The 15,904-nt window shown below is 36.9% G+C and overlaps 1 protein-coding gene across 2 annotated transcripts; it reads left to right on the top strand.

Moving 5' to 3' along the window:
* The first annotated feature begins 459 nt into the window (after positions 1-459).
* MANEA (mannosidase endo-alpha) lies at positions 460-15,704 on the top strand. 2 transcript variants are annotated; one of them, XM_050894027.1, is made up of 6 exons: positions 460-544; positions 1,007-1,127; positions 6,972-7,564; positions 11,196-11,305; positions 13,737-13,813; positions 14,521-15,704. In XM_050894027.1, the coding sequence occupies exons 3-6, from the start codon at positions 7,015-7,017 to the stop codon at positions 15,155-15,157; spliced, it is 1,374 nt and encodes a 457-aa protein (XP_050749984.1). In that variant the 5' UTR covers positions 460-544; positions 1,007-1,127; positions 6,972-7,014; the 3' UTR covers positions 15,158-15,704. The 2 variants fall into 2 exon arrangements, with proteins under 2 accessions (XP_050749984.1, XP_050749985.1); XM_050894028.1 differs by lacking the exon at positions 1,007-1,127.
* Positions 15,705-15,904: the final 200 nt, after the last annotated feature.

Below are 15,904 nucleotides of genomic sequence, written 5' to 3'. Positions count from 1 at the left end.
TCAGCCATTACCATTGCGCAAGTTCTTCCCCAGCTGAAAAGCAACCAACAATCGAGCAAAGAATTTAAAGAACTGAAGAATTCTTAGGCCTTCTGAGTAAAAAAGGCTATTTCAAAGCCCAAGGAGGCCTAACACGCAGCTGCTCACGTCCTTTCCTCGCAGAGGGAAAAGCCAGGGAGCCCCAGCGACCACCCGGCCGCAGACAGGCCGACGACCTCGGCTCTCCCCTCGCAAGCCCGCGGCAACCAGCCCTGAGGCCTCACCACCGCACACGAACAGCCTGGCTACAACCGCGCGTTAACGGACGACCGGCGGCCACTCCGCCCACACCGGCGCTACCCCCGGCGCCCCGGCCTCTCCGCCGCCCGGCCCCGCGCATGCGCGCCTGCTGGCGCAGGCGCATTTGCTCCCCAGCCTCGGCGCAGCGGGGCGATCCCGCTCAGAGTCTTTCCCCGGCCGCTGCCGCCGCGCCCGGCTGCCCCACGAGCACGCCCCCCTTCCCGCCCGCCCACCGGCCGTCGGGCAGCGCCCCTGCTTCGGGCGGGTGAGTAAGGGCAGCGGCCCTCCCCGGGCCCCGGCTGCGCCGCTAGCGCCGCTGCTGGCCCCGGGGGCGGGGGAAGGGGAAGCGAGGAGACGGGCCGGGCCGGGCGCCGCGGCGTAGCCCTGGGGCTTCTCGGAGTTGGGCCCTGCTGGGGCGCTCCTCGGGGCTGGGAGAGGCCGGGAGAGGAGAGGAGGGGAAGGCTCCCGCCCGCAGCCGTTGTCGGAGGGGCCGGCGGTGCCCTCCCCTCCTCACCTCTGCGAAGGGCCCTCGCCGCGCCTCTCGGCCGCGGCAGATGCGCAGCTTCTGGCAGGGGCTGGTGCGTGGCTGAAAGCTCCGGCGCTTGGCTCGTCGGTGTTGGAGAAAAGTGTGAACGCTCGTAATGTGGTGGCTTGCTCGGCAGGGAAGGGGAGCAGCGCAGCAAGCTGGCTTCGCTCCCCTTTCTTACTTTCAACTCTTGTCAAACAGCCTGGCTCTGCAGCTGCCCGTGCTGTGAACTGCCCCGGGAAGCTGGTGCGCAGGTAGCTCCCGGTGAGGAAGATGGCTGAAGGTTGCTTTCTTTTCGTGGTCCGCAGCTGCTCAAAGTTAGGTGTGTCTTTCAATGTCCTTTCGAAGCAGAAGAACGCTGGCATGTTGAAATCAAATACTCTTATATATTAAGTATAATTTAATGCTGGAGGTTGTCTTACCACGTTTAGAACAAAGAAAATGCGGGAGAATTGGTTTTTGTTCTTGCTGCTATCTTCCTTAAATTCAAATCAGGTTAGTGAAAAAATCACATTCCCTGTTTGTGAATGATACAGTTATCCATGTTAGAATTGTCATATTTCAAATACCTCTTTCTAAATTGGGTGAACCAAAAGAAACCTTATATTATTGGAAGTGCTTAAAAATATATATATTTGGTATGTAAGCACAGCTATAAAGTGTCTGCATGCCATATGTAATGTCTTCTTCCATCTTTAATGATTTGCCAGGGCTTTTTAAAAAAGTCTTTAGAAAAAGACTTTTTCTATGCAGACACTTTTTGAGAAGTTTCCCAGTTTTTCTAATACTAGAAACACTCCTGAGGCTCTCACAAGGAAGATGTGGTCAGCCTCTGTTGGTTTTTTTTATTATTTGTGTTCCCCAGACCAGAATGTACTGTGTAAATGTGGTGGTTTGGACAGACTTATCAGTCCTCAGGGAATTTTACTAAATTGCACCTGGTCAATCACTTGGGAACCAAAGTAATGTTTCTAGGTGCACATCTGCACTGTAGCTCCAGAATGAAGGGCTTTGAAGGCCTAGAAGCGTCACCTCTGTCTAGAGCTGATCTGTCACTTCAGAGTTTTCAGGTTCTTTGAGCTGGGAAATCTTAGGAGAAGCTAAGCTTAGAAAATTTAGCTGAGAAGCTTTGATATTGGCCATGAGCTACCAACCTCAGTGACTTTTGGATGACCTTACCCTTCTTGCATCAAGAAAGTCAGATTTTCAGAGCTCTCTTCTGTGTTGCACTTTCGTTTGTTACATTTAAGAAACATCAGAACAAATAAATTACGATATTTGCTGGTTCTTACTAAAATAGATACATCTGTTTTATCTGAACATGCTTTCTTTGCATTGCATATTTCTCTTTTGGAATCAGTAAAACTGGAAAAAACAACCCATAGGGCGGGGTGTTGAAACTTGAGTTATATGACCAAAATTATCTAGAGTAATTAAACCCCTTTTTTTCCTCTGACTAAAGAAACATCCTTATTTTGGGAAACATGAGGGGGGAAAAAAAAGCTCTGTTGTCATCTGTCCATCTGTACGCTTTTTTCTTCATATAGTGGAAAGGGCAAACAGAAGGTTTGCCTGCAGGATAACTTAAAGGTATAAAACGCAGCAGTGAGTGAGGAAAAAACCCAACATTGCTGTCAAGTATGAGCTTGAACGGGAGAGGTTATCCTTGAGACAGCCTTGCTGTTAAGTTTGGGGAACAGTTTAGAAAATAATTCAGCTTTTTTCATGGACACTTTTTTTTTCCTTCATGAAGGTATTAGTTGTTTTAGGAAGAACAGCTGGAGGTTCTGTACTGCTGTGATGAGTTTCATACTATTTCTTCCCATATAAGAAACAAATTAGTTTGGAACAGAGATGGTCATAGAGGGATAAATATACATTTATTTTGTCCTTTTAAGTTTATATAGCAGCTTACAAACTAAAAGCAAAATAACTGTAAGATTTTTTTTGGAGAAGGGGACTGAAGGTTATGGAAATATAGGTTCTACCCTTTCATGGTAAATCTTCATATTTTTCTGATGTGTAATGAAGGAAACTGTAGTGTCTGTAATCATAAAAGGAGAAACCAAAAGACATGAATTGACTTCTGTGCTTTCGGTCTGGACCTGAAGGTAACAATTCATGATTTGGAAAAGTGTGTGTGGTAGTGAAGAGTACATTGACAGAGTTAACTGAAGATCCTGACTTCTTCAGGCACCTTTCAGTGGAAAATTTGCCAAAGAACTTTCCAGTAGGGAGTGACTCGGTGATTAAAAACAATTAAAAAAAAAAAAAAAAAGTAGTGTAATGCACAGAGTAAAGAAAACAATTTTAATTTCACAGTAATGACCTCTGAGCTCATTTTTACCACTCAGGAACTAGATTTAGGGATGATGATAATTCTGTAGTCAGGTTACGTGCATTGGCTGTGAACTGAATTGATAGAAAGCAGAATTTTTTGTAAAAGGGATAGGGAGCAAAATTAAAAAAAAAAAAAAAAAGGCAATTTTATGTCCAGGATGCGTATTGAAAGTCACACTGTATTCAAATGTGTTCCCTTACTCACAGAAAGGAAGTATGTAGTGGAGCTGAAACAGTACAGAGAAGAAACACCTCAAAAATGTTTAAATGTATCCAGTGATAGTGATACAATGTACAGACTAGATGACTAGGAATTTCTCTAAAGGAAAACTCAGAGAACCTGATAGAAGCAATTAAATTATTAGTGAAGTAGAAAATGTAAATAATAATAAATAAATGTAACCAAGTGCTTGCTTACTCTCCCTTCTAATTTGGGAACTAGGGGCATCAAATTAAACTGGCAGGTGAGTTTCTAAACAGAAGGTGTTTTTTCATATCGTACAAAGAAATTACTTTTTGTTGAGGAAGTCTCTGATCCACAAATAGCTGAAGATGCCTAACTATTCTGGTAAAGCATTGCTCTGCATTGGACCTGTTCTTTGCCCATAGGCAGAGACTGATGATCTAAGCTAACTCGTTCTTCCTTCTGACCTGTTACAGATGGATTTTTTTTTTTTTTTTTCTTTTAAAATGAATTCACTAGGCAAAAGAAAGAGCCTGAACTACTTACGTTTTGGGCTGGTACACCAACATGGGTCAACAAACTTGGAGTTAGAATTCAAAAGCTGCTACCAGTTAACAAGTCATCATATGAGTCAGAGTAACTGTCTGAATGTGACATCTTAATCTGCATAAAGCTGAAGTTATCCAGGCTTTTTCCTACTGAGAGTGAGAATTGCTGTTAGATCCAAATGCACCCAACAGTCCAAGGCAAGATACTTCATAAGTATCTAGGAATGACCTGTGTACCTCAGTAAATTGAAGTCAGATTCTAAAATTTGGATGTCCATGACAGCATAGCTGTGATTTTGTATTTCTGTCGAATCAGAAAGGTATTCTAAGATTTTTCCAGTTCCAAGGATAGACATAACTTCAGGTTGCTGTTTCACATGGCATGTTTGCTCAGTCTGTTTCCCCAATAGTACCGTTCTGCTGTGGCACTAGCGTTGATGAGCATAATTTATCTGTCACTGTCTCTAGAGAGTAGCTCTGAACAAGGTTAAATGATACAATGCAATCATTACCAACCTGTAGCTCTTCAATGCAGCTTTTACAGTATAGGTATCTGTGCCAGGACTGAATTATGTCATCATCATTGAGACTAATGTCTCCCGAAAACACAAGCCTTTACCATAAGTATCACTTACTTGTTCTAGAAATTTTGCACTTTGATGGTGAGCCTCTATATAAGCATACTAGAGGTCCATAATATGCTATCGTAGACCAGGGTCTGTCCTGATGCTAGTCAAATTTTAGTAAGTATGCTGCTTGTTTTTAGTATACTTTCATGATAAATATTCCATTGAAAAAATACTTGGTGAAATAAGAACATGGAGCACTAAGATCAATTCCTGACACTTCAGAAAAAGCACTTTATGATACTGAAATCTTGATGCAACAGAGGAGGAATTTAGTAGCAGATATGTCAAGCAAAGAATAAAAAGGAACAGTTTCTTCAATATGGAATAGGAAAGCCCAAATGAAAGACCTTATGAACATTCTAATTATAGACATTACAGTCATGACTTCTTTTTTACAGAAGAGATGAGATAATAATTGCAGAAGTAATTTATCACTGGCAGTCCTGTATGTTGTTTAATGAAGATCAATAGCATCTGGGTTAAATTAAAGAAAACTGAATATATTAATACATTAGCCAGGTGAATAACATTGTTTCCCTTAAAAAAAAAAAAAAAATCCTGACCCTTTAGAAAACTTCAGTTTGTCTAATCCAAAAATTGAGTTAAACGCCCAGGAAGGGGTAGCGTGATAGATTAGAAAGAAGACTGAAAAGGTCAGGAAAAATAGTAGAAGTAGTTTGAATGTCTTTAAAGTTAACTTCTTATTAGAAGAAAAATGTTCTGGACTCCAGATAATCTCTTTGGCAAAATTCTAAGATCTTGGGATGGATTGTGAGCTGTAGAAAAAGAACCCTGTAATTTGATGTAAAGTGAAGTGAAATCTGTTAATGAAAAGTCTTAAATGAGGTACTATAAGCATATACGCCATAAAATCATTTTCCCTGAGAGTAGCCAAAGGTATGGTTTCACAATCCAGTTGGGCAGAATGATCAGCATCACTTTTGTTCTCTTCCCTTCCCCCATCTGTGCTATTAACTCTTTTGTTGGCATTAGTGCTTTGATACTCATTCAGCTGAGTCAGCTCTCTAACAAGTTAAAAGTGCATAGGGTTTTTTTTGTTGTTTATTTTTGAGATGTTAACAGGGTTTTGCTGTTGAAGTGTATGAGTGACCTTACTGTGAAAACCAGATGAATCCCAGAGGTAACTAAAAGTAGACAGCAGGATGAATGCATTAAGGTTGGAAATGGAAGCAGAACTTCCCTTTTTGGCAGTGTCATACTGCTAATCCAATTCAGGCTGTATTGTTAAAAAGCATATTCTAAAATTCCTTATCTAAAATTATCACAGCAGTAACAAATACTGTTGTGACAACTGAGCTATGTGTTAATGCACTTTAACAGTAGTAAAGAACATTGGTAGGAAACTAAGGTGAGATACTTTATAAGTATTTTAGAACGACCTGTGTATATCTCAGTGAATTAAGGTAAGATTCTAAAATTTGGAGGTCAGTGAGAGAAACACAAAATCACAGCTATGCTATGTCTAATGACTGTTGAATCAGAAATTTATTCTAAGATTTTCCAGTTTAGTCAATTTTATGCATAATCTTGTTCCACATAATTCTGTGGTAACCTAAATTTCATTAATCCTTTTCTCTGGCTCTCGAGTTTAATGTTGAACAGGAATTAAAGTTGTAAATAAAGTAATCAAGCATTCCACTATATGGATTTTCTTCCCCCTACTTGCAGGGCTCAAATCTTGCTGTGTACTGTTGGTCTTGTTTTGAACTTAGTCCTGGAATTCTACATTAAGTGTCATGCAGCTGTGACATTGTACTAACAGGCTGCCAGCAGCTAACTTACAGGCTTTCTGGTTGAGGTACATCCTTAACGCTATGCTGGTTTTTGTTTACATAATTCAGAAAATAAATTAGAATTTTAGATCTGTAAAGTTGCAAAGCATCATTGTTTTGAATTTAATTTGCCAAAGTATCTGGTCAGTGTAGTGGTTAACTAAACACAAAGTGGTTAGTCCGAAGCCAGTAAATAGGTTAGTAAATGAAACCTGTATTCTGAATATAAGCTGTGCTTCTGTCATATCCCATTTTGTTCTTTACTCTTGTTCCGCTACGTTATTCTCCCTTCATGACTTCAGCTTTTTTTATTCTATTTTCTGTGCTATTGCTATCAGATTTGTCAAAAAGTGATAGTTCTGAAATAATGTAACCAGAATTTCCATTTCATGGGATTTATTTGGGTTAGCAAAAACAATGAAGTTCAAAAGTAAGATGTTTTATAAAATATGTGAGTCCTTGGTGGTAGAACCTCAGAACCTGATGCACATTCTCAAATGCAGAAATATTTTTTGTTGCCTGCCCCTGCAAAGGGCTGTTAGTTATGCAGTCAGTGTATACATCACATTTGTCTCCATATTATTTCTGTTATGTAGAAACTTTATGAAGCATTTCATACTGCTGAATTAGGTAATAAGAAATCTGACTTTAAAATATTTGTCTTTTGATCAGTTGCGGCCAAAATCCTTCCGTTTGGATTCTGAACTATGACATCATGGCAAGATTTCGCAGAAGAACATGCATCATTTTGTTGCTTTTTATTTTGTTTATTTGTTCCATAATGATGGCTTTGAAGACTCTGAGACCTGACAGAGCTGGCTTTGGGGATCCATTTGGACTTGGATTGTTGCCCGAGCTTCAACAACGGACAGTGCTCTTAGACAATAAACAGAATTCACTAAACAGGGTTCAAGGAGATACTGTAACACGTGTCAGTAATTTACATAGTATCGCAGTCAATACTATGAAGGCATCTATGCCTCCTGTAAACAAGCTGGAAGAGGAGCTGTCTTCTCCTAATTATAACTTTCACATATTCTACTATAGTTGGTTTGGGAATCCACAGTTTGATGGTAAATACATTCACTGGAACCATCCGTTGTTGCCACATTGGGATCCCAAAATTGCAAACAATTATCCAAAGGGAAGGCATAATCCTCCTGAGGACATTGGGGCCAACTTTTATCCTGAACTCGGATCTTACAGTTCCAAAGACCCTTCTGTCATAGAAGCCCACATGAAACAAATGCGTTCAGCTTCAACTGGTAATGAATGTTAACGTTTCAGCATGTTGTTCTTTTAGCCAGCCTTAAATATGTGAATGAACAAAACTGACCCATTCTTCCATTTTCCTATGTAATTCTGGAAATGTCTGAAACTAGTAAATGTCTTTGTATTTCTGAGTTTTAACTCCCAACCAAAACCTACATCTTCAAAGCTGTGTCTGATGAGTGTAACAGCACAGAAATGTAAGAACTATATTTGTAATCCTGTAGGTGCATGTGTTTCATGACTTACTGTTAAGCACTGATAACATATGTAGAAAATACAGAAACCATTGCTAGCATATATTGTCTGTGTATTTTATTTTTGGAGATGAATACTTCAGTTTTAAGAACAGGTTTCAGTAAATCATGTTAACATGGTTATGGAGCAGTCTGTTCAAATAGGAGCGGCGGGGGTGTTTCTGAATTCTTTGTGTGTAATAACAATTACGTATTCATATGTCAAAAAGCATGTAGGTTTATAGGTTTTATACAGTTTATATTTTATGCAGTGTATTTCTAGGTGTTCTCATTAGGTATGGAAATGTCTAATCCAAACCTTCTTGAACTCGGATACAATAGTTTCAATGTAGCTAATTATAGTTTATTTCTAAAAAAGTATCTTTTTGCGAATTCAAATTGATGGTCCCTTCCTTTAAATAAGATGAACTATATACATAAGAATATTCAGTATATTTTTGGTGTCATTCTTTGTTGTTAGGCTTTATGGTCCTTTTTATGTTCATCTTCTTTAAAATAAGCAGTCCTGATAGGCTAATATTAAACTGTGACCAGCTTCTGTAAATGTAGTTGGAGCAACATGACCAGAGCTCGTAGCATTATTCAGAGTGCTAATCACCTTGAATTGAATCGGTTTCATTCACCTAATCATTAAAGTTTGATGTAATTGTGTTATTCCCATTAGTAGTCTTTACTTGTATAATGTTTACTTCTTGGTTATTGTTTTCTCCTAATTTTTATCCTAACCTGTATTTTGTACAAGGTTTCATATAAACGTAGGAAATTCTCACCCTTTTCAGTAATACGATAACTCCATTAGCAGGAACACCAGCAACAGTGGGAAAGCTGTTGCAGAGAAATCTCGGGTATTAGTAAGCACTATTTTAGTCTTATCTAAAGCAAAATAATGCATGATAGTGTGATGAAAGCAGAGAGGGCACTTGTAGCTTTAGAAGAATCTGTGATGTTTCTTGTTCTCGTGATACCAGTGTCTAATAAAGCTGAACGGCTGGTGGAAAAGGCGCCAAATACTAGGAAAAATGCTTGGCAAAGTAAGGGTTTTTTAGTAGCTGAAGTTAGTTTTCCATTTAAAACTCAGCAATGTGAATGAGTAGTTCATGCTTCCTGTGACATACTCTTTGTAACGTATTACTGATATTTGTCAAAAGTGATTTTTTTTTTTTTTTTTTTTTTTGCTGTTATTCTGACTTAGGGATTTAAGTACACTTGAATTTGTTCTCTTCCATCTAGATTTCATCAACATAAATCATGAACTCTTTTCCCTCAGGACATTACTTCAAGTATTGCATCTTTTTTTCATAAGAATTATACTGTGTTCATTTTTTGTGTACTGTGAGGTTGACTCTTTATAGTTTCTTCTTTTTGTCTCTTAGCCAATGTCTAATCCGTGACTGCATTTTACATTCTGTCAAGTAATAATTTTTCTTCTAGCTTTTTTTGAGGCTTTATCAAGGATCTTACAAAAGGAGAAAAATGTAAGTGGTTCTTTCAGCCAATATTGTGTAATGATCAAAGGCATATAAGAGATTGGAGCAGCAGGAGTCTCATGCAGTGCTTCCTGTGTTCTTCTTATATTTTACAACTTTTTCCTTATTTATTAATTTCCTAATTTTTAATAGATTAGTACAATAGATTTTATTCCTCGGATTGCTTGGTGAAACTTGTTTTTTTGCACCAGCCTATTTTTGTGGTAGTCCAGCTTGAAGTCCTTCATTTGTCTTGAATGACTCTACTCTGGTTTTAAACATGTTTATGCTATTGTTTTTGGCATCGAGTCCATCCTTTTTTAGACTCCTGAAGTGGTACCTAACTGTATTTTTTAACCACAGGAAAGAAAATATTAAGTAGCCTTTCTCAGGGAAAGACGAATGCAAACGTGAATTTAGGTTCCTTGATGAACAATTCTGTCTCCTGAACTTTTCCCTGTTTCCTAAAGGTATAGAAAAGGGGCTTGACAGATGTTGTACTCAGGATACCTTGAGTGTAACCTGAGTTTGTTGCTGCTGTTCTACTTGTCCTTTACGTCTTACTCATTTGAATGTTGTCCTTTTCTTTTGTGTGAAATAAAAGGTATGGTGATAAAATGCAGTAAAATATTGCATTTTTCTTGTCCTTGAGCAGACTATCCGTTGTGATAGTTAGTCTATTATTTGTGATTCTCTTTCTGATAAAATATGGAGAGAATATGCTGAGGGTAGTTGAACTAACTTCTTCTATGTGTAGTGAGCTTAAATTTCTGATTTTGATGTTAGAAGATGATTGTGTATTCACTCTAATTTATGCTTTCTTTTGCATAATTTTGGACTTGTTTGTTTGGAAATTGTTAGTCAGAAATGTTATAATAGTAAAATAGATCGTATTTAGAGTATATACTTCCCTATCTCAGTGACCTGATTTATGTACTTAAATCGTTACTTAGTTAAAAAGAATGACATCGGCTTATTCTTCCGTATGTTTTAAATAGTGTTGTTAAGAAAATATTCCTACATCAGTATGTCATGTATTTCTTTGTCTTACCTTCTTCCTGATATTATTTCCAGCTACACACCTAAAAGGTCTAATTTATTTATCTGACAGCATTTTAATTTAGAAGGAAAGGGTTTAGCCTTTCTGAAGAGGTATGTGTTCTTTTGTTTTCATGGAGAGCATCAGGAAAATTTACAGTATAGGGACGTTGTATTTGTTGTCTTTTTTGACAGGAATAGTAACATCCTTAAAATATTGAGAGCTACTCCAGCATTTTTTTAGGTAATAAATTTGAAAACTAATTTCACATTGTCGGAATGGTGGATTACACCATAGTAACTGCTTTTAGCAAGGAGGAGGGTTGTGGGATTATGTCACTGCTTCTAGTACGAAATGGTTGTTTTGTAGTAGAGCCAGAGGTACAATGCAGAAATATGGTTGGGAATAAAGTTTCATAAAATGAGAATCTCTTTCATCACATGCACAGCCCTCATCTCTTGAGTGTTCTCTAACCCTATGTATCTTGATATTCTCTGCCTGTACTGTGGTATAGCTATAATACTTTAGTTGGGAGCATTCTCCTCTTGGTACAACCTGGAGATTAGGAGGCTGTGCTGAGAAGTGGGAGGGAATGGCTCTAAGTGTTAGGCTTGGGACACAGCACAGATCTGTTTCCTTGACAGATGATCTTACCACTGTTTGTTTTGTTGTCTTTTAAACAAAGAGAGAAGTTAAAATCCACTCTGAGAATACTGAGATTTTGTAATTGGTTAAAAAGCAATTTGAAATTCTCACTTATATCATGTAGATTTCACATCAAACAATAATTATAACTCATGAAAATGTTATAACGTACATGTTATATGTTAAACAACATGATTTAAAACTTGGTTTGTATTTTCAGGTGTAATAGTGCTTTCATGGTACCCACCGGGTATGGCTGATGAAAATGGAGAACCAACTGATGATTTGGTGCCTGTTATTTTGGATTATGCACATAAATATAATCTAAAGGTAAAGTATTTTTAAGATGCATAAAGTAGGACTACTTAGAAAAGTAAACCTTGCTAAGAGTTTACAACATTTGACTCATGGTGTAGAGCAGGGAGGCTTGTCATGTAATGGTGGCTTCTCTTTCTGTCGCCTATTACGGTGCACTTCTTTTTGGGTCATAGAAGCAGGTATAAGTGCCCTTTGAATTACACTAAATTTTGATAAGACCTAAGCAATATTTCCTTATAACTAGAATAAATATCATTATCTGCCTTTTTTCTCTTTTGGTTCAGATCTAAAGCTTACAGAATCTAAGGTATGGTGGTGTGGATTTTTATTTTTTTTTTCTTTTTAGGAAACAGTTTCTAACGTTAGACAATTTGTTGTTTTCAAATGAGTCTTGGGAGTTGAGGGAAGTATTACATATTTCAAAATATTATGCAATACAATGATCTATAAACTAAGGAACTTTGAGAAAGAAGACTAACCTCATTTTTTGCATCACCATATAACTTGCTGCCACCTGATCATAGAGGTCAGGAGCAAACATCTATGAGTACTAAAGAGGGATTTAGAAGTTCTAGTTTGAATTAATATCTTTATTCCAGAAGGTGTCAGGAACACCTGCCTTGGACAATAAGGTCAGAGAGGTGCTGCTCTGACTTTAGGTTACTCCAGGGCATGACAGGATAGAAAGGCTAAATTACCGGCTTCCTGAAATAGGTGAAATATCAAATCAATTAAAGATTACATAGATTGAGCAGTAGAATTTAAAATTGTGGTTTGATTTTGATTACTTTTAGAGTAAAACTTATATTTTCCCTTGGCATAAAGAAAACATGCATTGCCTTTTAGTCTTGCCGAGTAATAAATTTGAGTTTTTAAATTATCTAAGTAGCTGTATATGTTTCATCTCTGGAGGGTGTTGTCTGTACTGGGGACTAAAAATACAGCCTGTTCATCTGCTCTGGTTTTAGTTGTTCATGCAAGTTGCAGATTCTCAGAGAAGTTTCCTGTTACTAGTAGCAACTGTAGATTCTTTGATAAGCAGGAGGAAAGTAGGAAGGTTAAATCAGATACAGAAGTAATTTTGAAACTGTTAAAAATGCTGTATGATTTACATTATGTGACATAAGTTGCAAATATGTAATAGTAAATTATTAAAAAGAAAACAAAAAAGTATTATCCTTCCCCAAAATTTTCAGATCATGTGATGGAGCTTGCTCTCACCTAAAAGAACTTGTTAACATTCAAGTCTCTCAAAGGAGCCCAAGGCAAAATGAAATAAGCTACCAAGGAAAATGCATGTAATAGTATGGTAATGACTGGAATATGGATGGAACTGCTGTTATTGCTTGGAATAATTACTGGAATACAGATATTAAGTATAGGTACTACCAGGGAATGCTACCTTCAGTGTAATGTTTTTAAACATTCTTGCACCAGTAAGTTATTACAGTTAAGTGTTAAGAATGTCAGTAGACCAAAACCAACATACAAAATACATTTCTATTATGTCTGCTAAAAGATACATCCTTTTGATTTGCCTGGTTTTGATAACTGGAAATGAAATAATAAATTACAGTGCTCTTCAACCTGTCTTGTCAGTCCTAGTGATTTAGTCTAACACTGTATTTTTCTATAGTTTGTACCTAATAGAGATAGATATTGGCTCTACAATGGAAATTTGCTACTGTTGCAGAGTTGTTGAAGACTATTAAATGCATTCTGCTCTAAAATTGCTTCTGAAAAACTAGTTGCTTTGATTAATGTAATATACTCTTCCATTTAATTGTATATTTGAAAACAATAGCATTTTTACATTGAAATGACTTCACATGTATGGGTTAAATAATTCCATAAGCTCCAAGCTTGAAATTCAGAGCAGTAGCAATACATTATATTAGATTTAGTTCCAAGAGTTTATTGCTGTTGATAAATCTATAAAATTTTAAATTAAAGTTCTCATATCCCATATCTTAAAATCTATTTTGACACTGAAAACTCTCCTTGGAGAATTATTTATAGCAAATTTAATACATTGTTTAGAAATTAAATATTAAAATGTTTCATTGGTTAATCAGTTCTTTGACATTTGAATAGATAATATTTTATTTCAATTCTTAGTTTTTGCTGTAGTTTTTTAAGTTTTCTGAAGCATGCTTACTACTCACTGTAGCCTAGGGAAAACAGAAGCAGTGTTTTGTTTTAATGTACAGAACTAAATATTTACTCTATTACCAAACTTCCTTGGATCTGAAGCTTCTAATCTTAGCAGTGCAGGAGTTGAATTAGGGTTGGATTATTCTCAAAATAGACTGATGAAAATATATGCTTTGTAAAGAAGAGCTATATTTAATGTGACTGGTACTTGCTTCATATCATATGTGGTGCCCATGTATTCAATAGTATTTTACGTTTGTGTTGCTCTTACTACGTTTTCATCTTTCAGGTCACTTTTCATATTGAACCTTACAAAGATAGAGATGATCGCAGTATGTACCACAATGTCAAATACATCATTGACAAGTGAGTGCTTTCAGAGTGGTTTCCTTTGGGGTTTGTTACATGCTGGTTTAAGGGACTTCTGTATGTTATCTAAACCTTGGAAGAATATATAAAAATGTGTACTGAGACTGAAGAAAACTATAAGAAACTTTGTTCATATTTCAGTGGTACAAAACTCAGTCTGTTTTTTAAATACTGAAGTGTGAATTTTACATAGATACTCAAATGTAAATTGCTTTCAACATTCATTAGTATCACAAGTCATAATACTTCAGATTAAAGCAGTTAAAGTATTAGCTACATGATAAATAACTTAAACATACATTTTTATAGTGACAAACCAGAAGCTAGAGCTTTAATGTGTTGACCTCTAATGATTTTAATTCAGCTTGACAAATTCTGTACAGCTACTAGTTGTTTTGTTTATCAATGCTACTTAGTCTGTCTTATTTCATGCTGAATTAGAGAATTGCCCTTCAGAGAAAACAAATACCTATAGCGCAGTTTGACAATAAGTTACAAATTTGTAGTAATTTAAAGGTTCTTTTCAGATTCATTATTTAATACTTCAGCAAACACTGGACTGAAAATGGATATGAATTGCTATGTTTTGAAGCACATGCACTGTCTTTTTAAATTAGTTTTTAGGAAAAGTCTTCAACTCAGATTGTAAAACAGTATTTTCCAAATGGCAAATTTTGTCTTAATGATACTTGTTTGCTTTATAGATATGGAAGCCATCCAGCCTTTTACAGGCATAAGACCAGCACAGGCAGATTTCTTCCCATGTTTTATGTTTATGATTCTTACGTAACAATTCCTGAAATATGGGCAAATCTGTTAACTGTTTCTGGATCCCAGACTATTCGAAATACTCCATATGATGCGTTATTCATTGCACTTCTTGTAGAAGAAAGACATAAGCATGACATTCACAGAAGTGGCTTTGATGGAATGTACACGTACTTTGCCACCAATGGCTTCTCCTATGGCTCATCTCATCATAATTGGGCAAGTTTAAAAGCCTTTTGTGATAGTAACAACTTAATGTTTATTCCAAGTGTGGGGCCAGGGTATATTGATACGAGTATCCGACCATGGAACAACCACAACACCCGTAATCGTGTCAATGGGAAATACTATGAGACTGCCTTCAGTGCAGCCCTTTTGGTGCGACCAGAAATTATTTCTATTACATCTTTTAATGAATGGCATGAGGGAACTCAGATTGAAAAAGCTGTCCCCAAACGGACTGGACAGGTGGTTTACCTTGATTATAAGCCCCATAAACCAAATGTTTACCTAGAACTTACTCAGAAGTGGTCTGAGAAGTACAGAAAAGAACAAGAACAGTGGCTTATGTGAGCTGTTGCTGCTGCAGTTGTGTCCTAATGCATTGACTAAATTGAGAAAGAAATTGAGAGCTGAAAAATCTGTTATTAAATGTCTTTATTATAGATATGTTCAAATTATTATATCTCTTGAATGTATATGCACTACTACTGAATTTGAATTTTGAAGAGTAAAAAGATGATGAGAATATTGGCATCTCATTAATATTGTAGTTCAAGAATATTCAGGGAGAATGCTGGGGGTTTGTTTGTTTGTTTGTTTTAAACTTCATAACTTGCATGCTGAGCTTCCAGAACATCTACATGGCATAACTCTACATGACCAAAGTAGAACAAAAATTTGGCATAGTTATACTTACTTCCTTTATTCTTGTAGTTGTGTTTCTAATCAAAGTGATGCTGTAATCTAAATTTTTATCCTGATAGCTTCTTGCAGGATGGATGTCTGTAGTGTGTGGAATAATCTACATCTACTGTTTTTAATGCTTTGCACACAGGGAGTTCTTGACATACATCTAGCTTGTGGTAAAAACATTGAAGAGGTATGTGTGATGCAACAATAGTGGTTTTTGTTTAAAAAAAAAAAAAAAAAAGAAAGTATTTGAAAGATTGACTTCCAAAGAACTGCTGAAAGATTTCTAGTTTACTTCCACTTGTTCTGTTTGGTACATGGTGCAGACTTTTGCAGATTACTGGATACTAAGCAGTAACATGTTTTTTTCTATGTTACTTTGAATTTAAAAAAAAAAAGTTTGAAATT

This window comes from Gymnogyps californianus, chromosome 3, assembly GCF_018139145.2.
Source record: "Gymnogyps californianus isolate 813 chromosome 3, ASM1813914v2, whole genome shotgun sequence".
In the NCBI taxonomy this organism is placed as follows: Eukaryota; Metazoa; Chordata; class Aves; order Accipitriformes; family Cathartidae; genus Gymnogyps; species Gymnogyps californianus.
Note: the sequence above shows the minus strand (reverse complement) of the source record. Positions and strands in the feature narration are given on the sequence as shown.

Bases quoted from the DNA above. Each gene is read 5' to 3' on its own strand.
- MANEA (XM_050894028.1), top strand. From the start codon at position 7,015: ATGGCAAGATTTCGCAGAAGAACATGCATCATTTTGTTGCTTTTTATT. The intron at 7,565-11,195 runs GTAATGAATGTT...TTGTATTTTCAG, and splicing joins AATGCGTTCAGCTTCAACTG to GTGTAATAGTGCTTTCATGG. The intron at 13,814-14,520 runs GTGAGTGCTTTC...TTTGCTTTATAG, and splicing joins GTCAAATACATCATTGACAA to ATATGGAAGCCATCCAGCCT.